General features: G+C 42.8%; 2 protein-coding genes across 2 annotated transcripts in view; one reads left to right on the top strand and one right to left on the bottom strand.

Moving 5' to 3' along the window:
- Positions 1 to 10,620, top strand: part of Sf3a1 (splicing factor 3a subunit 1) — a 20,623-nt gene extending 10,003 nt beyond the window's left edge. The window contains exon 3 of the mRNA XM_065220360.1: positions 10,303 to 10,620. Coding sequence (XP_065076432.1) covers positions 10,303 to 10,404 — 102 coding nt within the window. The 3' untranslated portion in view covers positions 10,405 to 10,620. The remainder of the gene's footprint in view (positions 1 to 10,302) is intronic.
- LOC135700003 (xylulose kinase) lies at positions 10,505 to 27,730 on the bottom strand. Its single transcript, XM_065220361.1, has 3 exons — positions 27,365 to 27,730; positions 12,267 to 12,388; positions 10,505 to 12,202 (listed from the first exon to the last, which is right to left on the bottom strand). Exons 1-3 carry the CDS (start codon positions 27,413 to 27,415, stop codon positions 10,726 to 10,728), a joined length of 1,650 nt encoding a protein of 549 aa, XP_065076433.1. The 5' UTR covers positions 27,416 to 27,730; the 3' UTR covers positions 10,505 to 10,725.

Below are 27,730 nucleotides of genomic sequence, written 5' to 3'. Positions count from 1 at the left end.
ATTTTAACTTGAAAATTGTCGAGGAACAGCGCGGTGAAAGGATGTTGCTCGTGGACAATGCAGAAGTGTGGTTTACATCTCACTGCAGTCTGAAAAATTATCGAGAAAATCTACCCAAGAAAAAAACGACTAAGTCCACGTAAAGAGTACCACTGAACTGTCATCAGACTGAGGTTAACCCCGACGGTGCAAAACCTAAGAGCAACCGTAACGGTCATTGTCATTTGCGCGACTATTTTAACAGCGCACAGCGCTCTCATTTTAGTTTAGTCACTCTTCTCCACACCGGTCGCTGCTATCGCGGTTATCAATTTACTCGCCTTTGTCCGTACCGGTAGTGAGCATTTTGACATTTCTACGAATAGCAACCTTTCTCCCGCGCTGCTATCGCGCTGCTATCGCGCTGCTATCGCGCTGCTAAATTTGGTAGCGCGCTTCTCACCGAGAAGCCGACTGCTATTTTAGTTACTCGTATGGCAACCCCCGATACGGTAGCTGCGCTATGATGAGGGCTGCTAAAATGAGTTTAGCAGCGTACCGTTACGGTTGCTCTAATAGATAGGTTGGATTGAAATTTTGGTGCACGTTGAAAATTATATGAGAGGTTTGGGTAAAAATGGGATAATCCTGAAGTGTCGTTCCCCCTGATTGGAACCAAATCGACTTCGGTTAAGGCCCAAGCGCAATGACAGCGGAAGCGGAACGGCAACGGCAGCGGAAAAGCCCGATCTGAGTAAGCCAACTTGTCGGATTGAAAACATCTTGATGTATCTTGATGTCATTTGTTATAACTGTGAAACTTGCCGTTCCCGTTCCGCTTCCGCCCCTATTGCGCTTGGGCCTTTGACTTTCACTGAGGCAAATAAACTTAAGAATTTCATAAGGCTCGACTAACGTGAGGTAGCTCTCTTAAACGCCTTTAACCATTTCATTTACCCAAGCGTTGAAACACGAGTGGTCAGCACATGGGACCCGTAACCTCAACGTGCATGATACGGTTCCAGTATGCTCCATTTTATTATTTTTTAGTCAACATTATTTTTCATAAGGGGCTGTTCATAAAGTACGTAGACAGTTTAGGGGGGGGGGAGTGGGTTGACAATTATCCACGGCCCATACAAATTGATAAAATTTTATATGGACAATTGTCTACGCAGGGAGGGGTCAAGAACCCTAAAAACCGTCTACGTAGTTAATGTTAGCAGACACAGTTCTTGGAACAGGGGCTCGGAGTAATAATGAAACACTAGTGTTCTCTAGCTCAAAACAAGAAGGAATGAATTTTTATTGTCGTCTTCGGTTTACAGTGGAACTGAACAACTGTCAAATGGGAAGTGTTGCCTGATCGGCATTCGCAGTGAAGTAAATGCTGTAAGTCGAACCTGGGGGTTCAACACTCCTCCTCAACACTGATCGGTTTGACACCAATCGCCCTTCGTAGATTCTTCAACCTAACTGCCTGTAATGGTTTGGTCAGTAAGTCTGCTTCCATATATTCAGTAGGGCAGTCAAGCATGGGAAAAATCGTTCCATTTTGCATTCTCAACTCACTCACACGCATACAACATCAGAAACAAACAGCAGCTTGTGCGAGCCGCACTGATTTCGTTCGTATTCGCATTGCTTCTATTTTCTTCGATGAATGCAGAATTGAGGAAAACAGACAGCTGAGCGTAACATGAATGATTCTGAGTGTAGTAGTGTGGATGATTCCTCTCTTTTTATTTTTTCCATGCTGAGCCTTTTACGATTGCATTCTGCTGAGTGAGCTGAATGAGAATTTTGCAGAAAGAATCACTTTTTATTTTTTAGCTTTAAACATACATTGACACATTTAAATCGCTATTAATATCGAGAAACACTGTAACACATAAACATTAAAACTTAAAACTGCTGTGGCCAATTCAACTAATTTAAATCAGTGAGCCAAAAACTATCTGACTCGGCTATTTAAATCGTTAGCATTCGGATTTTACGCATTCAATCTGGTTCTACCTAGCTAGAGAAAATTGTTCGGCTGCCTTTCAGTTTATCCTTCTTTCCTTCTATTGCTGTCAGTTCTGAGTCGAGCTGCAGAGTCACTTGGTAGCAAAAATTTACACTCGTTCGGCAATCTGTTTGTAGGCGAGAATGGCTATTTTGATTCTGTGTTGCTCGCGCGAGTGAATGAATTTTCCCATGCTTGAGGGCAGTATTGCAGCTGCACGATGCCTTCCTGAACCAGATCGTTTGCAAAGCTGTACTTCGTATCTATATGCTTGGATTTCTTCTCGTTCCGGTCTACTTTCGTTAAGGCGATACAGCTTTGATTGTCTTCCTTGACAGGTATCGGGTAATCCAGCTGTTCTCCGACGTCTTCCATAAGCTTGTGAATCCATTGTAATTCTTGGAGGCACTCCGCTAGTGCGATGTATTCGGCCTCGGTGCTTGACATAGCGACGCACTTCTGCTTACGACAGCCCCATCCAATAACGCCACCGTGAAACTTGAAGAGGTATCCGGAACTTGATTTGCGGTCGGACACATCACCGGCCCAATCCGCGTCAACAAAGCACTCCAGTTGCGTATTGTCACACCCAAGGCAGAGCTCCAAGTCGATCGTGTTCTTAAGATATCGCCTTCGGTTGGCGCTTGAACGCGTCGTCCCAAGATCGAGGTTGCAATCGAAATGTCTGGTCTAGTACTCACGGCTACGTACAACAAAGCTCCAATGAGACTTTGATATTGTTCAACGGATTCAAGTCTCCTACTCGTCTCCTCCTTTTGTTGGAGAAAACCAGGATCCGTAGGCACTTTCGATGTTTTGGCCTCGCTCATCCCGAATCTTTCCAAAAGACGACTCAAGTACGCCCGTTGATTGACGCGATATTGACCGGTCTCCTGCCGAACTTGGATCCCGAGGAAAAACTTGAGGTCTCCCATCACAGTGATTTTAAACTGTCCGTTCAGGGCGTTAGCGATATTGGCAAATTCTTCCTCAGTCACGCAAATTACGATAATATCGTCGACGTAAATCAAAAGGAAAGTGTACGTACCTGCTGTGTCCTTTATGTAGAGGCACGGGTCAGCCTTTGATTGATGGAACCCCATGAACTTCAACACCTCATCGATCCGCTGATTCCAAACACGAGCGGCTTGTTTTAGCCCGTACAAGCTGCGTCGTAGTCGACAAACTTCGTCCTTGTTTCCGCTTTCGTATCCAGGAGGTTGCCGCATATATATCTCCTCCTGAAGCTGCCCATAAAGGTAGGTGGTTTTTATGTCGACGTGTTTGGCTAACATTTTCCTCGTACTAGCTAACGTCAACATTGCCCGGAACGTCACCTATCTTACCACGGGTGCAAATACTAAGTCATAATCAGACCCGTATTTTTGGCAGAAACCTTGCGCTACTAAGCGTGCCTTGAAGCGCACAAGTTCACCATTCTCATCAACCTTGCATTTATAAATCCACTTGCTACCGATGGCCTTGCGATGTAATGGAAGCTCCGTTAGCTCCCAGGTTCCATTCTCACGATGCGACATTATTTCTTCGTCCATTGCAGATTTCCATTCAGCGCATTGCGGACATGACACTGCTTCTCGAAATGACCTTGGCTCTATTATGTTCTGCATCGCTAGATACACTTCTGCCGAATATCGCACTGGTGCAACACCGACGCACTTGTTGCAATTGTGGTTCTTCACTCACTACAGAATTCTCTTCGTCATCGCTTTCCCAAAGACCACGTAGTAGATCGATGCCATGACCTTCGAACAATCCTTCAGGCTATTCGTCTTCCTCGTTATCAAAACCGTAGAAATCGTCTGATTCTGCATCTTCTGGAACATTCGGTAGCTTAGAAAAATCCTGCATATTCCATTCGATGCTATCAGTGCCAGTAGGACTTGTCGGTTTTACTAACCGCTGTTGGTTTTCAATCGACTGTTCCTCCTTTGATCCAACTCCAAATTCCAAAAATCATACGTCACGGCTGATCTTGATTTCCCCGGTACGAGTATCCAGCATTCGGTACGCTTTATGTTCCAATGAGTAGCCAACAAACGTCATTTTAATGGCTTTGACGTCTAGCTTCTTGCGTTTCACGGAGGGAACCAATACGTAACCACTACATCCGAAAAGTCGCAAGTGGTTAAGGTCTGGCTTTCTACCATGCCAGATCTCATACGGTGTTCGTCCTACAGCAGCTGAAGGTTAACGATTTTGTAGATAACAAGCAGTGTTTATCGATTCCGCCCAGAATCGTGAAACGTGAACGATTTTGCATCGTTTTCGCGCACTTGTCTCACTTTCTGCTCTGGTTTCTGCAGTTTCTTCTTCCTGCTGCCGTTTTCTTCGCTGCTTTTCTGTGCCAAAAAAATCTTTGCAGCTCCACTTTTTGTGGCCAGCTTTACCACAGAAATAACACACAACAGCCGTTTTCATATCGCTAATGACTTTTAGCACTCTGTCTTCCGACAAATTTTCACTTTCATCGATGAGCTTTGATTTGACAAGCTCCATCGTGAGCTCCTCATCCGAGCGACTTTCTAACGCAGTAGTGAGAGAGTCGAAAGCTTTCGGAAGGCTTCGCAGGATCATTGCCACTTGCATGTATTCCGACAGCCTCTCTCCGGCATTCTCCAAACGTGAATAGAGCTCCTCCATTTCGTAAAGAAACTGCTCCATACTTTCACCTTCTCTGAAGATTGCACTACAAATCTCCTTCAGCAACAAAACTTTGCCCGTTAGCGTTGCCTTCTGATGGTAGGCCTTCAACGCATCCCACGTAGTTTTCGCTGTCATTTTTGCCATAATGAGATTATGCTGGTTGTCCTCAACCAGCAGCGCTATGGTTGCTCTTGCTTTCGAGTCACCTTCTTGCCATTCTCCGGTGACCGGATTCGGTGGTACACCCGGGTCAACGTAGATCCACGTTCCCTCACGCCTCATCAGCATCTGCACTTTAAACGACCACGAATAATTCCGATTGTTCAATCGGATAACGTTCACTTTCGAAAAATCCATTTTCTTGCGCGAAGAATTAACCTCAAATCCGGAATACGTTACGCGCACTTTCTTGTTTCTCTTGGCCCCAAAGCTGAGCACATAACCTGTTAGCAGACACAGTTCTTGGAACAGGGGCTCGGAGTAATAATGAAACACTAGTGTTCTCTAGCTCAAAACAAGAAGGAATGAATTTCATTGTCGTCTTCGGGTTACAGTGGAACTGAACAACTGTCAAATGGGAAGTGTTGCCTGATCGGCATTCGCAGTGAAGTAAATGCTGTAAGTCGAACCTAGGGGTTCAACAGTTAATGAACAGGCAAATCAATGAAATTCATACCAATTTCTTGTGGCTAAATTCATAAGTGGTTCTTATGGAATTCTTAAGGCCCAAGCGCAATGACAGACGGAATGGCAGCGGCAGCGGAAAAGCCCGATCAGAGTAATAGCATAGAGGTACCCTAATAAAAATTGTATGGTTAATTTGCTTAACGACGTGTTCTGGGTATCATCCAAACCATTTGTGGAATAATTCAATGATTTGGGTTATCGTTCGTTTATGGTTATTTTTTATTAGGGTAACTCTAAGACTAGAAGGTGCCGAAGAAACGTGCTCAACTTTTTGGCTCAGCTCTGGTACTCTCTTCGGTTGGTAATAGCATAGAGGTAACTCTAAGACCACTGGGTCCCGAAGAAAATCATTATTATTTTTGGCTCACTCAGTACCAGAACAACGGTCCCAAGCAGTCCCAAGCTATTTCACTCACCCCTGCATGTTCTGCATGAATCCACACACCCCTGATGTTATCTGTCAAACTTTCATAGCGAATCAAAACAAACATAGTGTAGTATAATAGAATTTCAACTAGAATAGGGTACGTTAATCGTTTGCTTGGGACCAATAGGCTACTAAAGTGGTGAGCCAATTTAAAATCGTTAGTTTCGTATTGATTGTTGGTAATAGCAACAATCAATACGAAACTAACGATTTTAAATTGGCTCACCACTTTAGTAGCCTATTGGTCCCAAGCAAACGATTAACGTACCCTATTCTAGTTGAAATTCTATTACTACACTATGTTTGTTTTGATTCGCTATGAAAGTTTGACAGATAACATCAGGGGTGTGTGGATTCATGCAGAACATGCAGGGGTGAGTGAAATAGCTTGGGACTGCTTGGGACCGTTGTTCTGGTACTGAGTGAGCCAAAAATAATAATGATTTTCTTCGGGACTCAGTGGTCTTAGAGTTACCTCTATGGTAATAGTACGTTCAGACTACAGAGTTATAACCACAAACGAAGTGACAGACGGAGCGGCTCGAAAACTTTGGTGACTAACCTGCTATTGCAATTTTTCAGTGTACCACATGGCAACACTACTACTACTGGATTGTACCACATGGCAACACTACTACTAGATTGAACTAGCATTTTCACCAAATGTACTAGAATGTTTTGGTTCTATCTCTTTCACTCTACTCAAAACTGAAATGCATTAAAAAATGATAAAATGATACGCACTCTTTGCACACTGTCAAGGAATCATTGTACACAAAATCAACTTTGTTCAAATCAAAACAAAAAAACTAACCCATCTGGTGGATGATGGCACAAGCTTCCAATAAAATTCTGTTACAGTGAACCACATTATTTAAATGGATTTCTTCGCCAGTTAGTCGTCTGTCACTTCGTTTGTGGTTATAACAACCGGTGGAAACTAACGATTTAAAATTGGCTCACTACTTGACTAGCCTATTGGTCCCAAGCAAATCGATTAACGTACCCCATTCCAGTCAAAATTCTAGTACTACACAATGTTTGTTATGATTCGCTATGAAAGTTTGACAGATAAAATGAGGGGTTAGTGGATTTTTCTATGTTTCGAGGGGTGAATCGATTAGCTTGGGACCGAAGAGAGTACCAGAGCTGAGCCAAAAAGTTGAGCCCGTTTCTTCGGGACCTACTAGTCTTATAAAACGTTCAGACTACAGAGTTATAACAACAATCAATGTTATAACCATAGAGGTAACTCTAATACCCCGTTCACATTACAGCCTATATCACGTAATATAGGCTGTCTTGCAATGAACACTTATACAAAGGATTTCCAGTGAAAACTAGTTGTATGAGTGCTCATTGCAAGACAGCGTATATCACGTGATATACGTTGTAATGTGAACGGGGTATAAGACCAGAAAGTCCCGAAATAACTTGCTCAACTTTTTGGCTCAGCTCTGGTACTCTCTTCGGTCCCAAGCTAATCGATTCACCCCTCGAAACATAGGAAAATCCACTAACCCCTCATTTCATCTGTCAAACTTTCATAGCGAATCAAAACAAACATTGCGTAGTACTAGAATTTCGACTAGAATGGGGTACGTTAATCGTTTGCTTGGGACCAATAGGCTAGTCAAGTAGTGAGCCGATTTAAAATCGTTGTTGCTTATACCCCGGACAGACTATGGCTTATATCATGTAATATAGGCTGGCTTGCAATGAGCACTCATACATCTAGTTTTCACTGGAAATCCTATATATGAGTGCTCATTGCAAGCCAGCCTATATTACATGATATAAGCCATAGTCTGTCCGAATAACGCACGCACACTACACTGATAAAATTTCAAAGATTGTTTTTATGTGTCCCACACATGAATTTTTGCAATGTGATCAACAAATCAGTGCCAACATTTCAAAGCGACGTAATTGCATTTGTAAACAATGGCTTTACCCGTTGATTTCTCGCGAATAAAAGCTCACTCATGAAAAATAATGACACCAACTGGTAGAGGAATGTTTCTTCTACCAGATAGCATTGTTAATTTGGTGGGGCGAGCTTTTAGTTACGAGAAATCGACGACTAAAGCCATTGTTTACAAAAGCAATTACGCCCCTTTGAAATGTTGGCACTGAAATGATATCTATGTGTCGGACACATACTTAATATGTGCACACATAAAAGCCATGTGTAACCACACATACTATTCATTTGACTCATAAATTTCATGTGTGCTTCTGGGTGGATTCTGTTTATGTGTGGTCAAATGAAAATCATGTGGAATTTTACATGGAAATTCGTCAATAAAAATGTGCGGAATTCTATTAGTGTAGCGGGAGCATCGCCGTGTAAAGTTGTTTATTATTTTACTCTGATTAACCTAGAAAATCTATGAAATTTGATCTGTCAAAATAAGTTTGACAGCGATTTGTTATGTATTTTCCTTGGATTTTCACTAACACGCTCTCAAATATCGCACCCATACAACCGGACGTGAAAATCTCAATACGCTATACAAGCTATTTCAAAACTACCCAAATTTGGGTAGAATCCACCCAGATTGGTCAAAACTGAACCTACCCAAAACTGGGTAAACTATGTTGGGAGTGACGAGTTGAAAGATGGACAACATCGACATGAATCCGATCGACTTTGTTCATTTGTCAACTTGTCACTCCCAACATAGTTTACGTGGTTTACCCATTATTAGGTAGGTTCAGTTTTGAGCGATCTGGGTTAATTAATCATGTTTTGTTGTTTTTGACATCATCCACATTCAGAGGGCCAGTCACTTCGAATGTATGGGAATGGTACACGGTTAGAAAAAAGTACCCAAAATTAAGTTCTTTTCACTCATCTCGGCACTATAGTGCAGGAACCCAAAAGTAGGTAAAGCGGGTCAAAGTAATTTTGATTTACTTGTGTGCAGTTCGTATGGAATTTTCCACTAGCTTTTTAACCAAAAGTAAGTTAGTTGTACCCAACAGTAGGTAAATATGATTATACCCAACGTTGGGTTCCCACACTTTACTACCCCTGTTGGGTGGTTTTGCTCCTTCTTTTTTGACAACATTAGAAGGAGAAAATGAGACAAACTAGTCAAAAGTAGGTAAAAGTGAACTGGCCGTTGGGTACTTTTTTCTTACCGTGTAGGAAACCATTTGGAAATGCATGGAAATTTTCAGTTTTTATTCATTATCGTCTTTATGGGCAGTTTAGATGCACAAAAATTGCACGAGTACATTACTATGGTGAAAAGGTAAACACTCGTTTATTTGTTTCCTTTTGTGAAAGAATGTTTAGTCACAAATCGTGGATTTTCTGATATTCTCCATAGACGAGTGCACGGATGGATTTGAGTTCACTCACTCGACAAAAAGTGACACAACAGCGGGGCCCTGTTTACTAAAAATGAACACATGAATAATACTCACGTAACATTTGAAACCGGCCTATCAACTTTCGTACACAAAACTTGTTAAGCCTTTTTTGCGCGAACCGAATACGCCTACGCAAACTAACATCACCATCGGGTAGGGGAAATTCCCCCCTTTCCGATAGTGCTCTTGGTTTGCGTGGACGCACTTCGGTTCTCGTGGAAAGGATCTAGCAAATTATTTACAAAAGTTGATATGCCCTTTTCAAATGTTGCGTGAGCATTATTCATGTGTTCATTTTTAGTAAACAGGGCCCCGCTGTTGTGTCAAATTTTTTTCAGTAGATGAACAAAAGTTCACCCGTGCACTCGTCTATACTGCAAAAATGATTTTCCTACCATTGAAGGAGCGACATCTCTCGGATCTTCAGTATAGCTACTACTCAAATCATATAATTAATTCTACACAAAATTGGGTAGTTTTGAAATAGCGTGCACCATTTCAATTGAAGGAGTGAGACTAGCGGCGCCGGTGGTGTAGTGGTAAGCGTGATTACCTCTCACCCCAGCAGGCCTGGGTTCAATCCCAGTCGGCGCCGCCGGGATGTTCTGAGACATAACATCTCTGATCACGTCTTCCTTCGGAAGGGAAGTAAAGCCGTTGGTCCCCGGTTCATGAGTTGCTGGGTCGATAGGTAGGGTCTAGGTGTGGGAGAGCTGCCTTCCTGGCGTCGTTAGCATTGGTGCACGGAAAACAAGATCAACGGACAACAAATCAAGAAGAAAAAAGAAGTGAGACCAAGAGGGAATTAGATTAGTGGGGAAACAAACCATCCATTAATCTCCATGTGCTAGACAGAGAAAGACGATTAAACATCAAAAAGGGCTATCGTTCGTTTATGGTATTTTTATTAGGGTTAATGGGTTAAGATGGACCCTAAGATGGGAATCAAAATGGCCGAATTCCAGCACAAACTTGGTCCGTTGCCCCTAGCGAGCAACTACGTAAAGTTTCATGACATTTTGAGATGTAAAATCTAAAATTTGTTTATTTTTTTTAGGCCAATACCGGCAAACCGAACCGAGTTACCACACTCTAAGAAATATCTCCAGTACTTTTTCCATCAATTTACTAACAAACATCATTCTTTCTATTCCAGGGCATGTTCTTCAAGGACAGCAACACCGTTGCGTACTACAATCTGCTGAGCGGTGCCACGGTCCATCTGCAGCTGAAGGAACGTGGAGGCCGCAAAAAGTAATCACCCTCATTCTTCACCTCGCTCAGGTAAGGACAGAATAATGCTTCAAATTACAACTGACATCGTGGCATTTTGTTTCCTCGGAAAAGGGTGGCAGCCCTGCAGTAGCAAAATGTAACATTTTATTATCGTTCTATACATATAAAAATCCAACGTAATATCTATAACAAAGTAATAAACTACTACTACTATTAGCGTATTGCGCCAAGCTCGTAAGTCTTGTTCGTTGTGAAGGAAAGAAAGCCCGTATTCGAATTGGTATTACAAAAGCTGGAATGTTTTTTTCGTGGAATGTCGTCTAATCTCTCTCCCTCTGGCTTGTTAATCTTGATGATCCATCATGTACTTGACCATTTGATGGTAGCGCTCCAACGTCCGATCGTAGATGTCACTACTGTCCTGAGCGGGATCACAAATCCTGCTGACGCTATGTTCCGGCAGAAGATCCCTTATATATCTGAAGTACGATTCTAGTCCTTTGCCGACGTCTTTGGCGCGGGACGCCTCCAGGACATATTTGGCCCGATAGGCAGCTCCTACCAGGGCGGCTTCCGTGGTCTGCTGAGTGTACACCGGGGCGTTGAACACATCGGAAACGACCTGGAGGATTGATTTGTTAGCGGAAGCTCCACCCGTGGCCAGGATACGGGTGTTCTCTCCGAAACTGAAGCCCATTTCGGATGCAAATGCCTTTCTGGATAGCATCTGCCCTTCGACCAGGGCACGAATTTCGGCTTGCGGTGAACTGAACTTCAGCACCCCCTTGGCCAGCTCCGGTTCGTCCAAGGTGGATGATTTGTTCCAACGGAGCGAGCCTTTGACTGACGGTAGAATCTCCTGACTGATGAAGTGCAGAGCGATGTTGCCGAAATTCCCGCGTGGCATCGAGTCAAGCAGTTCGCTAAAATTTTCCCAGTTGTCATTCGCTTCAGCACGTTTGAAGATATCCCGGACTAGGGAACCGTTGCGGAAGCACAGCAAGCCCATAAATCCACCGTCGGTTGGATGCACTAGCACGTGACCTTCGGTCAGATTTGAAGGCTCGTTCAGATTCATCATGATGGTATCGCTGGTTCCCAGCGATAGCGCTAGCCAGTCTTCGCCGATCACCATCCCAGCCAAGGCGGATAGATTATCGCCGGTAAATGCGACCACCTTGCAAGCGGTATTGAAATTGTATCTCTGGACAAAAAATTGTCCGATCGTTCCGATGACCGAGCTGGTCGGCACTGGACTTGCCAATTTCGCTTCCAAGTTAGGAGCACAAGCCGTCAGGCAAACATCGGACCAGGTTCGTTTCCGAATGTCCAGCAGATTCATTCCGGATCCATCGGCCAGATCGATCGGTGCCACATCGCCCAGGAAAATCGATGCCAGGAAGCTACTGACCAGGGAAATCCTCTCCGTATTTCTGTAGCAATCCGGTCGCTTTTCGTAGACCTTCCTAATCTGGGGCCCGGTGAAGCGTTCATAGCACTTGGACCCGGTGATCTGTACCATCTTTTCCCGACCACCGACGGCTTCTTCCATCTCCTCGCACTGCTTCCCGGTGGTGTTGTCCATCCAGATCGGCGTCCGGTGCACGGTAAAGGCCGAATCGTCGATCTGGGTGTGCAGAAACTTGTCTGCGTCTAGGTTCTGCAACGTATGTACTCCATTGCGGGACCAATAGAGCGATCCGTGCTGCTGGGCAGATCCACTGACGGCCATCACTGTGCTCAAGTCGCCTCCCTGGACAACCAGCCGATCCAGCACCATGTCCAGGGCCTTGACCCACATCACCGGTTGGACGAAGAATCTGAAAAGGTCGGATTGTTAGTTTAGTGGAAGTCCGCACTCAGGCAGTCCTTGAGGAAACTTACTCGTTTTTGGCAGTTCCAGCGTTTACTCCGCCACTGGTACGGAACTCCGGCAGGTCCGAGTCGAATTTCACCTCGGCGTGGGCTACATTCTCTAGCTTTGTGTTCAGCAAGACGGCTTTGAGCTGGGAAAAAAAAATAAGCGAGAGTTGATGTTAGCTGGGTCAATCATTCAGAAAAAAACCCGGGATAATCCATATGAAGTCAGAAGAAATTTCTAGCGAATTGGGTTCTTTAAGGATATTGAGGTGAATGCATATTCGCCAGCTGAATTCAAAATGGAACCGAAATCCAAAATTTCATCAATTTTGGTACACCGGAACAATTTTAAATAAGAGCGATTGCATTAGTAAAAACCACCATCTTAGCACCCCTCAGTGGGACCTTGTATGGGAGCAAGCTGTCAATTTGTTAGTTTAGTGTCAAACAGTGAAGTTATTATTTTGCGTTAAATCTTGATTTATAAATCAAGATAAAAGTCTATGGGTTCGAAAAAAATATCGTTGTGCTCAGAAAACGAAGACCTTTCAGACCCGATAAATTTTGCAACTCATTTGGGAAATTTTCCGAGAAAGTCAGAGGCAAGGTGACTACATATAGGTGTTCTAATGTGTCAAATTCATGAATCAGCCATGTTGGATTTTTGTATGGGACAGCGTTCGAGTTTTTTACACTTGCTCTAAAACTGCATCCACCCCCCCCCCCCCCGCGATCTCCTGGCCCAAATAGAGACAAAGCTGTACCACCATGGTCAGAGGAATCTTCGGGGGATGATAGAAGAAACTTTCAGGAGAAGTCCGTGGAAATTTCTGAGGAAAGCCAGAAGATTTTTTTTTGAGTCTTCCGGGTGAAGTTCGAAAAAAAACCTCCGAGGGAATTCAGGTGATTAGTAATGAGAATTTTCCGGGAGAAGTTGGAAGACATTTGCTGGAGAAGTTGGAAGATACTTCCTGGAAAAATTGGTAGGACTTCTAAGAGAAATTGGAAGAATTTTCCAAATGGAACTCGCAAGAATCTTCTGACGGAAGCCAAAAAAAAAACAATGGATCATATCATTCAGGTTGTGCTCCATTTGGTGCATTGTCACTTAAATTTGACAGATGTAAAATTTTCAAATAAACCTGGGGTACCAGACTTATTTCTGACAGACCAGGAATCAATTTTGACAAACACCTTCTGCAAAATCGAACGATCAACAACAGAGGGATTTTAGAACATTATAATTTACTTTCGAATTGTGAAATTTAAGTGAAAATTTACGAAATGAAACACAGCCTCCAGCAGCTTAAGGCTGTGTTGCATTTGGTGAATTTTCACTTAATTTTGACAGATGGGAAATTTTCAATTAAACCTGCTATAGACCTTTTTGACGTTTAATCATCTTTCTCTATCTAGCACACATGGATGAATGGACGGTTTGTTTTCCCACTAATCTATTTCCCTCTTGCTCGCACTCGTGCACTTTAAATGGTGCAGTAGTCTGTGCCGATTAAACGTCAAAAAGCTCTATTCCAGCAGACTTATTTCTGACAGACAGGGAATCAATTTTGAAATACACCTTTTCGAAAATCGACCGATCAACAACAGAGGGATTTTCTAACATTATAACACAGACAAACAGACATAACTCTTAGAAGTTAATTCTTCAGAAATATCGTCAAGCGTATTAACATTAAACATTACCGCCATCTGTTGAGTACACTGTGGTGGGTAGTACGCTGAACAGATGGCGGTAGTGTGTAAACGTCAAACACAAGGGAATTGACTATGCGCGCCACAGGTGGCGGTACTACCAACTACGAAACTTTTAAATTGTCCGTTAAATGCTTGTTCGATGAACAATTTGCGAGTGTTATGTCTGTTTGTCTGTGCTAGCACCCTCTATCATGCATATTCCCAAGCATTGTTCTACAACCGGAGCATCCCTTGTTCATGCAATATTTTCACTAGTTGCTTTTCCCTCGGGCTGTCAACGCGTCAGCTGTCAGTCTTACGAAATTTTCAATAGATCTATATAATTGATTGAATTTTGCAGAAATATGGATCCGTAGGAGAAATCTACAGAAGCTTCGTCTTTTTTAGGGATTTAATCATTATTCCAAATTATTCTCATGCATCTTCAAGATGGGCGTTTAAGGTGCAATAAAACCACTAAAAATCGCATGGGATTCCTAGAGCATTAGAAGAGATTTTCAAAAAGAGGACTGGCAAAATCGGGTCATTACTGTATATGTCTTGGTCCCCTTATCATTCTCACGAGCTGTTATCTACTAAATCGACCTGAAAAAGAACTGGCATCACTGCTAAGCTCGAAATGTAGTGGCTTGCTTAAAGCTTCAGTTGTGCCACCATGACAAATGCGAACACATTCCCAGAATGTTATTGTGAGCGTTATGTTTGTTTGTCTGTGATTATAATTTATTTCCGAAGCTTCAACTTCAAGTGCAAATTTACCAAATGGAACACAGCCTAAAACCATAGAGGAAACTCTAAGACCAGAAGGTCCCGAAGAAACGAGCTCAACTTTTTGGCTCAGCTCTGGTACTATCTTCGGTCCCAAGCTAATCGTTTCACCCCTCGAAACATAGGAAAATCCACTAACCCCTAATTTTATCTGTCAAACTTTCATAGCGAATCAAAACAAACATAGTGTAGTACTGGAATTTATACTAGAATGGGGTACGTTAGTCGATTTGCTTGGGACCAATAGACTAGTCAAGTAGTGAGCCAATTTAAAATCGTTAGTTTCGTATTGATCTTTGCTAGAACGACGTTCATTCTAAGTTAAGTTTTCTTTATTAGGGAGGCTTTCAGCCTGAGGCTGGTTCGCCTGCGGGACGTTCATTCTAACTTAAAATTACCTTCATGATTATCATTCGAAATTTGCTGTGGAAAAATATTTTGCGAAAAAAAAATCTTCTACACGGCCAATGAGATCAGCCCGAGTTTGAGTTCAGTTTACTCATAAATCGCAAAAAGTGCAGAAACTCAGCGATGAGAAAATTCGCGTCATGTTTTTCCAGGAAAAAATCACGAATATAAGACAAGTAAAGATTGGGTTCTCTCAGTCTATTGGTACTACATACTCCTAGACTGAGTAAAGTTTTGGAAAACATGAGGCAAATTTACTCATCACTGAGTTCCTGCACTTTTTGCGATTATGAGTAAACTGAACTATAATTTGAGTTGATCTCATTGGCCGTTTTAAACTTCGAGAAAATAGGGTCTTATTTATGCTAAGCTGGAAAAATCTGGAATGTATTGCTTAATTTTCTTGAAAACAAAACTGTTCGACAGTATGATTAACTCGAAGGGATGCCACAATTAGTTCTAGGGGAAGTTTGAGGAAATCTCCAGGAGAAGTCGAAATACATTTACAGGCGAAGCCAGTTGAAACTTCTGGAGAAAAGCAGATAAAAATCTTCAAAAGAAAGTATGGAGAAGCTTTCAGAGAAAATTGGTAGAAACTTCCAGGAAAACTTAGTCTGATAAGCAAACATTCCGAAGAATATTCTGGGAGAAAATAGAAGACTCTTCCAGGTAGTGCTGGAACAAATTTTCGCTAGATGTTAAAGAATCTTTCCAGCAAAGTGCCAGAGCCTCATCAGAACTTGCAAACACTGGTATAGCTCCCGGTCCTCAGCAGTATATAGCCAAAAAAGCCGAAATACAGTGCCAAATCATGATTCTGGGATGGGATCCTGTATTCCGAGACTATGCGAAATATCCGAGATCTGGTGGAAAAGTACTACCAACAATCAATACGAAACTAACGATTTTAAATTGGCTCACCACTTTAGTAGCCTATTGGTCCCAAGCAAACGATTAACGTACCCTATTCTAGTTGAAATTCTATTACTACACTATGTTTGTTTTGATTCGCTATGAAAGTTTGACAGATAACATCAGGGGTGTGTGGATTCATGCAGAACATGCAGGGGTGAGTGAAATAGCTTGGGACTGCTTGGGACCGTTGTTCTGGTACTGAGTGAGCCAAAAATAATAATGATTTTCTTCGGGACCCAGTGGTCTTAGAGTTACCTCTATGGTACTACCGGTTTAAAGAAGAGAGCTTCTTTTCGGAAACTTCTTCCTTCTACAAGGTTATTCTAGAAGCTTCTTATGAAGGCTACGTTCTGGAAACTTCTTTCTGAAAGCTTAATCTAGAAAATTCTGCATTGAAGATTCTTACAAAGGGCGAACATGAAATTATCGCAACACAACTGGCTGTATCTTTATTCCTGCTTGGTGGAAATTAACCAAACTTTGCATAGTTTATCTTTGAAGTGAACATCCTGTAAATTTCGTTATTGTATGTTTCGATGCCGTTAAGATCGAGGTTAAGATGGAAGTGAGTCAAGTGAAGACGCGTGAAAACATTTTGTACGCTTGCATGGAACTCGGGAAAATCCGGATCTGTCCCATCGTGCTTAAGGAAAAAATATTTCATATCAATAATTCAACCGTAATGACCCTGGTTAAGACTTATAAACAGGTTCAAGGACCGGTTGACATTGGATCACAAACACGGAGAAGGAAGGACACCAGGAGCAGCATGTAGGAAGACGGAGGGAAAAGTGAAGGCGAGGGTGGTCAAGGTAAGAGCTGGATTACATGCATTCAAGGATCAAAACTTCCCAATTCGCCAATGAACGCCAGCAAACTGTTGCCAAAACCCGCGCAACGAAGCTCTACACGAAAATGTTGACCAGATACAGTGTTGCTGTGTGATGGATGATGAAACATACGTCAAAACTAAATGCCAACAAATACCAGGACCGGAGTTTTACACCGGAAAAGATAAGTTTCAAGTGGATGATCGTTTCAAGAAAAAGAAAATGTCGAAATTAGCATCAAAATACCTTATTTGGCAGGCTATCTGCACCTCGATCTGCACCTGTGAAAAAGTAAAATAGTAAAATATTCGTCACAAAGGGCACCAAATTCACACAAATGAATGCCTCCAAAAACGTCTATTGCTATTTTTGAGGTAGCACAGTGAAAAACCATTGTTTTGCTGTGTGAAGGGCCAAAAATGGAGGGGTAAACCATGCAGAAGAAGAATCTCCTTCCAGCAAACAAGATCATATATATCGCTCTGGAATAAGCCCTGGTCCTGAAGAATGCCCTGTGAGCAGGGCTGTCATCTGATCACTCAATGTGCGCAATGTACTGATTTTCTGAAATAAACAAATTAAGAATCAAGCAAACACAAAGTTTTTCACCCTGCGCAAGTGTAAAGCAGCGGAGAAGAGAAGACAGACACCCAGAAATAGCGAAAGCTCAATGTGTAGCCATCGCTCCGACGGCTCCGACGCAAAGAGCGCCACTCAATGTAGGATTGCAAATATAAAAACCCAACACAAAGACAAAATTCTTCTTCGTTATGCTCTTCTTCATCTCCTATGCATGCAGTCGTGGTAAGCAAAGTCTGCAAAGAATGCAAAGAAGACATTAGCGCTTGTTGTATTATATTCGCTCCCTGCGCCGCACGCAGTGTACCGCTCATTGTGTGGATCGCTTTCTCATAGATTAGTTGGAAAAGAGTGTACGAAGTAAATGGGAGAACCACACACTTTTTGTCGAGTGTTGTGAGTTGCATGCACAAAGTTGCTTTGTTAACGCTCTGAGGTGTTTTCCAGCTCTGTATGTGAGTGTAGAGAAGAGACCGCTCTTTATCCACGAAATATAAACATTTTTTTTAGAAACTACTTTCTTTGAGCTTTTTTAGAAGGCTTCTTCCTAAAATCTTCTTCTAGAAACTTCTTCTTCTAATGGTTTCAATCTGGAAGCTCTGTTCTGGAAGCTTCTTTCTTTGTTGAAGATTTTCCTAGGAGCCTCTTTAATGGAACAGATTATTTAATGGAAGCTTCTTTCTAGAAGATTAATTCTAAACGGTTCGTACCTTTTTTTAGTTTTTTGCTCTTAAGCAAGAAACGGCGAAGGAGTCACAGGGAGATCCGTCATTATCAGCAGGATATGGTTGCCAGTAAGCATATTTTTTCGGTTGAAGTTTTGACAGCTCGGTCGACACGAAGAAACACCAAGAAACACATTCCGAAACACATGAAGCACAATAAGTACAGACACAAGGTGTCAGAGTGAGTATCAATGACATTTCATATCAGGCGTAACATTTGATAACGGCACAAAAGCTTTTGTAAACATAAAGGGTGTCCACGATGAAATTGCCACACTATGAAATTGCTCTAACTTTTTAACCGTTGGGTAGAATTTAATGAAAATTTGGGTGGATTTAGTTCATAGTGCATTATTTACATCCTGCAAGTTTTAAAGTCCTGTGATCAAAACTCGCGGAAATGGAGTCGAAAGAACAGCTTGTGCGTGATAAAATCTTGCGCATTCATCACGAGAACAAGGATCTCTCGCATCGTTCCATCGCTAAAACGTTGGGAATCGCGAATTCCACGGTGTCGCGAGTGATTAAGCGGTTCGAGGAACGGTTGACCACCGATCGGAAGCCCAGAAGTGAAGGAAAAAGTATTCCGTACAACACCAAAAATCACAACCGCGTAGTTGGGGCCTTCAACCGAAATCCGAACGCCTCCGTTAGGGATGTGGCTAAGAAGCTGCACCTAAGCCGAAGTTTTGTCCAGAAGGCCAAATCTAAGGCTGGGCTTCGAACGTTCAAGGTACAAAAGGCCCCTAATCGCGACGAGAAGCAGAACAAGTCCGCCAAAACCCGTGCCAGGAAGTTGTACCTCAACATGCTGACGAAAGTTGAATGCTACATCATGGACGACGAAACATATGTGAAGGCCGACTTCAAACAGATCCCCGGCAACCTGTTTTTCACGGCCAAGGATAAGTTCAGCGTTCCGGAGCATGTCCGCACTCAGAAGATGTCCAAATTTGCGAAGAAATTCCTGGTTTGGCAAGCCATCTGCATGTGCGGGAAGCGGAGTGCACCTTTCGTGACCCAGGACACGATGAACGGACAGGTGTACATAAAAGAGTGCCTCCAGAAGCGGCTGCTTCCTCTCTTGAAGGCCCACAACGTCCCAACAATCTTCTGGCCGGATTTGGCCTCATGCCACTACTCCAAGGACGTGCTGAAGTGGTATGCGGACAATAAGGTCAATTTCGTGCCGAAAATGTTCAACCCTCCCAACACTCCGGAGCTCCGCCCCATCGAGAAGTACTGGGCGATTATGAAGCAGCACCTTCTTAAACGACCTAAGGTAGTGAAGACAGTCGAGGAACTGAAGAAAGTATGGGTTTACATGCAAAAAAACGGTTGATTCACAGGTTGTGCAGAATCTTATGGCCGGGGTTAAGGCCAAGGTGCGGGCATTTGCGTATGGACTGTAAATAAAATACGAGTAAAATGGTGTAAAATGAAGTTTAATAGTTATTTCTCAATCCCTGAAAATTTGATGGCAATCGGATGAAAACTCGAATTTTGCGAATCAATTTTGTGTGTGGCAATTTCATCGTGGACACCCTTTACATTGTAGGGTCGTTTGCACGCGAACCAAAGTACGCCCACGCAAACCAATACCACTTTCGGAAAGGTGAGAGAGGCCCCTTCCCGAGGGCCTTACAAAGTTTGTTTACAGAAGCTTTTGTGCCGTTATCAAATGTTACACCTGATATAACTACTGGAAGACTGACTTCGAGAGCAGACATTGGGATGAAGAACTGCGTGATCGTGATGTAAATATTTCCTCGACTATTTTTTACGAATATTGTTGTTTATGCAATAGATCAGTTCGTACCGAATAAAACTCCAGCCATACCAACTCACCCTACACAGAACAGAAGTGGAACTACGGATCAGAAAGTGGCTCCATTTTTCATTGGCGAACACTAGCGCACCTAGCGGTAGAAGGTATCTTCTGCTTGCAGTTAAAATAGGTAGCATGCTATGAAATTTGTATGGACCGTAGACATTTGCAGGCGATTTGTTCGTGCGGAAAACGGAGCAAGCCTTTCGTAACAACTACAACCGTTAATGGGCAAGTTTACATGAATGAGTGCCTGAAGAAACGACTGCTTCCGTTTCTCAAATCACACAACGTTCCTACACTCTTGTCACTCACTAATCCAAGGATGTTCTGGAGTGGTACAAGATGAATGGGGTCAATTTTGTGCCGAAGGATCTCAATCCCCCGAACACACCGAAGTTGCACGAACTCCGTAAGCATTCTAAATTTGTCACTAAGGAGCAGAAAAAAAATGTCAATTCAATCGTTGTACAAAACCTAAAAAAGAAAATTAAGACATTAGCATATGGTGAAGAAATAGAGTGAAATAAAGATACGTAAACCAAGCTTATGTACAGGGTGACTGGTAATTGACCACTTTGTTAAGCAGTTTTGGCGTGACTTTCTACCAGCGATTTCACAAAACTGGACCAACTAATTTCTATTTTTTTATGAAACGCACAAATGTTGGCTACTTTTCTCGAGGTTCTAGAAGAAAAAATATTAAAATAATGTTTCATTTCAAAGGTTGAGTGGTAGTATTACTATTACGTTATATTACGTTTAAAACGTCATTTTATCTGCTCGAATGAAGTGGTTAATTCGTGTTACACCCGAAAGGAGGTGAAAGTAGACCACATTTGCAGCGAAAAATTGTATGGCAAGGTAAGTCGAAAAATCATTCCTTACCGAGTTATTGAGCAATTAATTTTCTACTGATTCAAAGTGCCTCATTTTGCTCGTGTAACAAGGGGGACGATACTCCCTGATTTATTCAAATTGCATCAAAAACTTATGCCGAAAGCCGATATGTGCAAGGACTTGGACGGTAACCTTCTCACGAACGAGTGTGAGGTGATTGAGAGGTGGAAGCAGTACTATGACGAGCACCTTAACGGTGAAGCAGCAGAAAACGAAGGTGGCACGGCAACAGACCTTGGAGCACGCGCAGAAGACGACAGGCTACCGGCCCCTGATCTTCAAGTAGTTGAGGAGGAGATCGGTCGGCTGAAGAACAACAAAGCAACTGGTGTAGATCAACTACCAAGTGAGCTATTAAAATACGGTGGTGAAGCACTGGCTAGAGCGCTGCACTGGGTAATTGCCAAGATTTGGGAGGAGGAGATATTACCGGAGGAGTGGATGGAAGGTGTCGTATGCCCAATCTACAAAAAGGGCGACAAGTTGGATTGCTGCAACTACCGCGCGATCACACTGCTGCACGCTAACTTGAAAGTACTCATTAATGAGTAAAAAAAGACCCATTTTGAAGAAAAGTGGCTTAACTCATTAATGATTAAACAATTTTACCCATTAATGAGAATCTGTTACCCATTAATGATTAACAATTACTCATTAATGGGTAACAGATACTCATTAATGGGTAAAAAGTTTACTCATTTAATGAGTTAAGCCACTTTTCTTCAAAATGGGTCTTTTTCAATCATTAATGGGTACTTTCAAGTTAGCGTGTGAGCGCCGCCTACAACGTACTCTCCCAAATTCTATGCCGCCGTCTGTCACCATATGCAAGAGAGTTCGTGGGGCAATACCAGGCGGGATTCATGGGTGCCCGCGCTACCACGGACCAAATTTTCGCGATTCGGCAGGTTCTGCAGAAATGCCGCGAATACAACGTGCCCACACATCATTTGTTCATCGATTTCAAATCCGCATACGACACAATCGATCGAGATCAGCTATGGCAGATTATGCACGAGTATGGATTTCCGGATAAACTGACGCGATTGGTCAAGGCGACGATGGATCGAGTGATGTGCGTTGTTCGAGTATCGGGGACCCTCTCGAGTCCCTTTGAATCTCGAAGAGGGTTACGGCAGGGTGATGGACTTTCGTGTCTGCTGTTCAACATCGCGTTAGAAGGTGTGATCAGAAGAGCTGGGATAGACACGAGTGGCACGATATTCAGGAAGTCCATCCAGCTCCTTGGTTTTGTGGGAATCCCAGCGCAAGCAGATGTACACAGGTTTATCCAAACCGAACTACCGGACAATAAACACCCGTCTCGGGAGTCGCGTGATACCAAAGAAAAATAACCGCGGACTACGTTCTACGTGCGTCTTTATTTACAAGTTACAATGGACTAGTCAACAAACATAAATTGTACACACATCAGCAATTTATGCTTCGTCAGTCTCTCACTCTCACGCACTCATACACACTCATACGGCAGCTGTCATTCTCGATCTTGGGAGCCACTATAGAGACTCACATGATAGATGCGCGTATCCAGGGGCTTTCACTACTTACTTCCAACACTCCTCCTTAGTGAAGCCCACTACTGCATCTACTTACAACACTCCTCCTGTTCCGTAGCACTCCTCCTGCTTTACGTCACTACCGGCTGCCTTAGGTAGTACAGCCCTCCGATCCGGTCACCTATAGCAACAACCTTTTTGCCTTTCTGGATTCTGCAATCCTTCACACCAAACAGCACATCATAGCCATTGCTTGTGATTTGGCTCACTGACAGCACACTTCCGGACAATCCAGGCACATACAGCAATCCCTTCAGTTGCATGTCAACGGACTCGCCTTCCAAGCCGACTCCAACGATCCTTCCATGTCCGGTTCCTCTGGAAGTTACATTTCTCCCGTCCGCCAACGACACCTTCTCTTCGCAAAACGTCATGCTGTCGAAGCTCGCCGTCGAACCAGCCATGTGCTTCGTACAGCCAGTGTCGATGATCCAACGACCGTCAATCGACACATCACTTGCAGTCGTCGTCGTGAAGCACACTCCTCGACTACTGCCAATGCTACCGGCATCCGATTGCTTAACCACCATCGACTTCGCTTGGTTCTGCTGCCTCTCCGCCATCAACACAGGACAATTTCGCCGCAAGTGCCCTTCTTGCTTGCAATGGTAACAAACCCGTACAAAACTTCTCCGTTCTTCCGATCGCATTGTGGTTTTCATCGCCATTTCACTGGCCTTTTCATGCACTTTGTTCTCGCATCTTCTCCGCCACTCATCTAGAAGCTTACCTTTCACGTACTCCAGCTTCAGGTCTTCTTCTAGACGGCCTTCAAGAGCAGTAACGAGCGGGTTGTACGTCTCCGGCAAACTTGACAACAAAATCGCCACAACAAGATGTTCCTTCAACGGCTCTCCCATGCTGGCTAGTCGGTGAACCAACTCTGACGCTTGGACTAGATGCTCCGACATACTGCCATCTTCTTTCAGCCGCATCGAGCACAATCTCCGCAGTACATGGATCTTGTTCGACAGAGACCCTCGCTCGTGGTAGCCTTTGAGCTTGTCCCACATCTCCTTTGCACTAGCAGCTCCCATAACATGGCACAGCTGACCATCTTCTAGCGCCAAACCGATCGTCGCTCGAGCCTTTTCGTTGTTCCTCGTCCAAGCTGCTGTAACCACCTCCGGCTTCGCGTCAATCACCGTTGTCCACAGATTTTCTTTGAGCAGCAACAACTCCATCCGGAACTTCCAAGTTGCCCAATTAAAATCGTTCAACCGGTCTAATGTTATCTTCGTCTCGGCCATTTTCCACGAAACAAAAACACTACGCGCACGGTCGGGCAAAGAAAACAGCTTCACAATCGAGCGAACAATGTTCACAATTCGATACTTTCCACAAAGTGTTCTTTCTTATTCCACTATAAGCTTTTTCCGAACGAAGCGTACTTCTTCAGTTCAAACAATCGCACTTTTAGAGACCGGACCAGCAAACAATAAGTTTGCACTTCAGCCCGTACAGGAGAGAAAAACAAAATTTCTCCTCCTCGAACAAAACTTTTTCCGTTTCGTATTCCGTTCCGTGCTACACACTTGGCCGATACTCCACTGCCAACAGCACAATTTCACCCGACAAAAACGTTCAGCTGCGGACAACAGCACATACACCCGCCGGGGGAAATCTTCTCGTAAACAAAGCACAAACGCAACGCAATCCACACAAAATGTCTCCTCCACCGGAGAACACTTTTCCACTATTACTTTCTTCACGGATCTGGGCCCATAACCTGTGGGAATCCCAGCGCAAGCAGATGTACACAGGTTTATCCAAACCGAACTACCGGACAATAAACACCCGTCTCGGGAGTCGCGTGATACCAAAGAAAAATAACCGCGGACTACGTTCTACGTGCGTCTTTATTTACAAGTTACAATGGACTAGTCAACAAACATAAATTGTACACACATCAGCAATTTATGCTTCGTCAGTCTCTCACTCTCACGCACTCATACACACTCATACGGCAGCTGTCATTCTCGATCTTGGGAGCCACTATAGAGACTCACATGATAGATGCGCGTATCCAGGGGCTTTCACTACTTACTTCCAACAGGTTTCGCCGATGACATTGACATTATGGCACGGAACTTTGAGATGATGGCGGAAACGTACATCAGACTGAAGGCTGAAGCTAGACGGATTGGACTTGCCATCAACGCATCAAAGACAAAATACATGAAAGCAAGAGGTTGTAGGGAAGACAATGTTAGCCTCCCACCCCGAGTTCAGATTGACGGTGACGAAATCGAGGTGGTCGATGAGTTCGTGTATTTGGGCTCACTGGTGACCGCCGAAAATGATACCAGCAGAGAAATTCAAAGACGCATTATGGCAGGGAATCTCTATGGAGATAGCTAAAGGGTGATTGTGTCAGTGATTTGTTTTCATCAGGAAATGATACGCTACGTAAATAGTGTGCGTACGATAAACTTCAGCAATCTCTATGTGTTATGAACAATGTGCATTAGTCGTCTCTTTCATTTGCTGTTATATGGTTGACGAAGTGTGAAATCAAACTATGTCGTCCATTTAAACAGCGGAAGAACGAGAGAGATGAAAAATTCACATTGTCTCATTGCAATAGAGAAAAAAAGCGCGAAAAGATGTGGAGGTGGAAGAGGATCAGATCAAAAGAATTTCAAAAAAAAAAAAAAGAATTTTTCAATGATCCATTGGGGAACTATTGAGAATCATATTTATTTCCGCACAAATTTTAGAAAATATCAAAACGCAGCATCTGTTGAAGGCTAGTTATTGGCGAATTGAGGCTCGATTAAGAAAGTGACAGACAATCACACTGTTTTACACACTAAACATAATATGAGCGACCAGTTAGATAATTCTGATTCATTCAAGATTATCGATGAAAAATGGATGAAATCGGATGATATCAGCAAGCGCGTGTTATTATTTATTACACATCGAAATTATTCAAATAAATCGAAATTATGATTCAAATTGTATTGAAATCCCTTCAATGAAATGGAGAATGGATTACTTTTGTCCCCCTCGTCGTGTAATCATAAGCAAGCGAAAATGTTGCTGAGAAAAAAAACTTCCCAAAATTCAAATCCATCTAAAAGTAAGCCTGTGGCACCAATCGAATGGAGTGGTTAGTAAACAAAGATTGAGCATAGTAGCCAAGCAATGGCTACTCCCTGGTGGGCTTTGGTAATATTCGCGAGTGCCCGAGCAAAAAGTGGTAGTGTTGCTCGGCAATTTAAAATAAATAGATCAATAACTCGGTAAGGAATGATTTTTCGACCTACCTTGCATTACAACTTTTGCTGCAAATGTGTTCTACTTTCACCTCCTTTCGGGTGTAACACGAATTACCAGTCACCCTGTTTAGTATTACGATCCCTGAAAATTTCATGACAATCGGTTGAGAGACTTATTTTTTTCTAAGTGATGCAATTTAGCTGTGGACACCCTTTACAATTTCTCAGTGTTCGACGTGACGTCGCTAAGGCTGTTTTCATCGCTGATCTCATGCGATCGGGTAGTTACAGTAGTCCACTTCTGCAACAGCTTAACATTAATATAAGACGAGTAAATTTGCAAACCCACTCTTCCTTTATTATCGCACAAACTGCGGTGCAAGTATTTATTCTATAAAGTCTCATCATCCTGTTTAAGTAAATATTAATGTTTTCTGAATTGGTTTAACACTTTCCTTCAAAACGGGTAGTAAATAAAATTCTAAATATGTCAGCATGCAAAAATGTCAGAGAAAAAATCGTTTTGATGAATAATCAAAATTGCAAAAATAGTCTGGGGTCATATTGACCCCAAGATACAGACAAAGGGTTAAGCATATTTGTATCTGTAGGATTTAATGTTATCTGAAGAGGTTTTCCGCCCACATGAGGCGCAAGGTTGGTCCTTCCGAAGTGGGCTTTTCCCTCTCAAATAAATAGACTTCCTCGGCCCCGAGTATTTCAAAGCAATCAGTATCAGTAGGTGAAATTCACATTGAAGAGTCCACTGCAGCTAGGCGGAATAAAGAGCAAACAAATAACCGCCTCCTGTGCAGAAAATAATTACCATACAATGTACGTATTTCACTATACGACATCCTATTGCTGGCGAACCGCAAGAACGATTCCACCTAGTTTTTATTGATCTAACAGGTACGAACGTACGTCAATGGAAAAAGGTCAATTTTGAGCATAAGTGGTTTTCCACCTGTGTCGCCCCGCATCGAGAAACTTGGCAGAGAAAAGCATTATCCAAGAAATTCAAATGAGACCAACTAACAGCTTACGATCGCATGAAGTTCGGCCAAAACGGAACGGCATGCTCCATTGTCTACAAACTATAACAACAAAATAAAGGTTCTCAAACTGTTCGCACTATAAGAGTGAATGTGTGGCAAGACAAGTGCTGGAAAAGATTCCACTCGACTAATACAATTTATAATATTACCGCTAGATTCAGCTGCTAAAACAATCTTCATCAACGTGCAAGGGTATATCATATTTATACGACCGAAATGCGATGGAGCCATTGGTGCGAAACCGCAATCTTCCTTTCTGGCTTTTTATTGACCGGCAATTTTGTTCCTAGCCGAGGTGGAGTTGCTTGAAGCCGTCACCAGCGTCATGCCATGTATGACGATGGGATGATGATAAGTAAATGTGTTTATAAACAAAAAAAATAAGCGAACAGATTACTTAACTCCTACCGTCAATACCATACACAACACATAGACATCGGAAGGATGGGATGATAACACAAAAGTTAAATTAAAGTCAAATCGGTGAACAAACTACGTTCGTTTTTTTTTTCTTCTACTGAACTGAACACGTAAACAAAACACCAAACTGGCGACGAGCTTGATGGTAGGAAATGTGTACAATTATTGAATTACCTTTTGGGTGCTTAGATCTAGTCCAAGATATGTTTCGTTTTCGGATGGCATCTTATTTTTTGGAAGGAAAAGTAGTAGGCTTTTACTTTTTTATTTCGGATATTTATCTAGAGTTCTATCGGACACTTTTGCGAATGGTTTATCTTTATCTTGTGGAAAGGCACTTTTCTTTAATTCTATTTTTTTTCCAACGTGATGACTAAGTACTTGCACACTGCTGCTCTCTGTCTCTATTAGGTAAGTAACGGGTCAAGTGCTGATACACTGCGTGGGGATGTTGTTATTTAGGACCACTACCGGGCCTACACCAACAAGAACAAGCCGTGTGTTGTATGACGGCAATCGTATGATGATGATGTCTGCGTA

Source organism: Ochlerotatus camptorhynchus, unplaced genomic scaffold (genome assembly GCF_037179485.1).
Source record: "Ochlerotatus camptorhynchus isolate MF236.1 unplaced genomic scaffold, CSIRO-AGI_Acam_v1.1 ptg000124l, whole genome shotgun sequence".
Taxonomy (NCBI): Eukaryota; Metazoa; Arthropoda; class Insecta; order Diptera; family Culicidae; genus Ochlerotatus; species Ochlerotatus camptorhynchus.
Note: the sequence above shows the minus strand (reverse complement) of the source record. Positions and strands in the feature narration are given on the sequence as shown.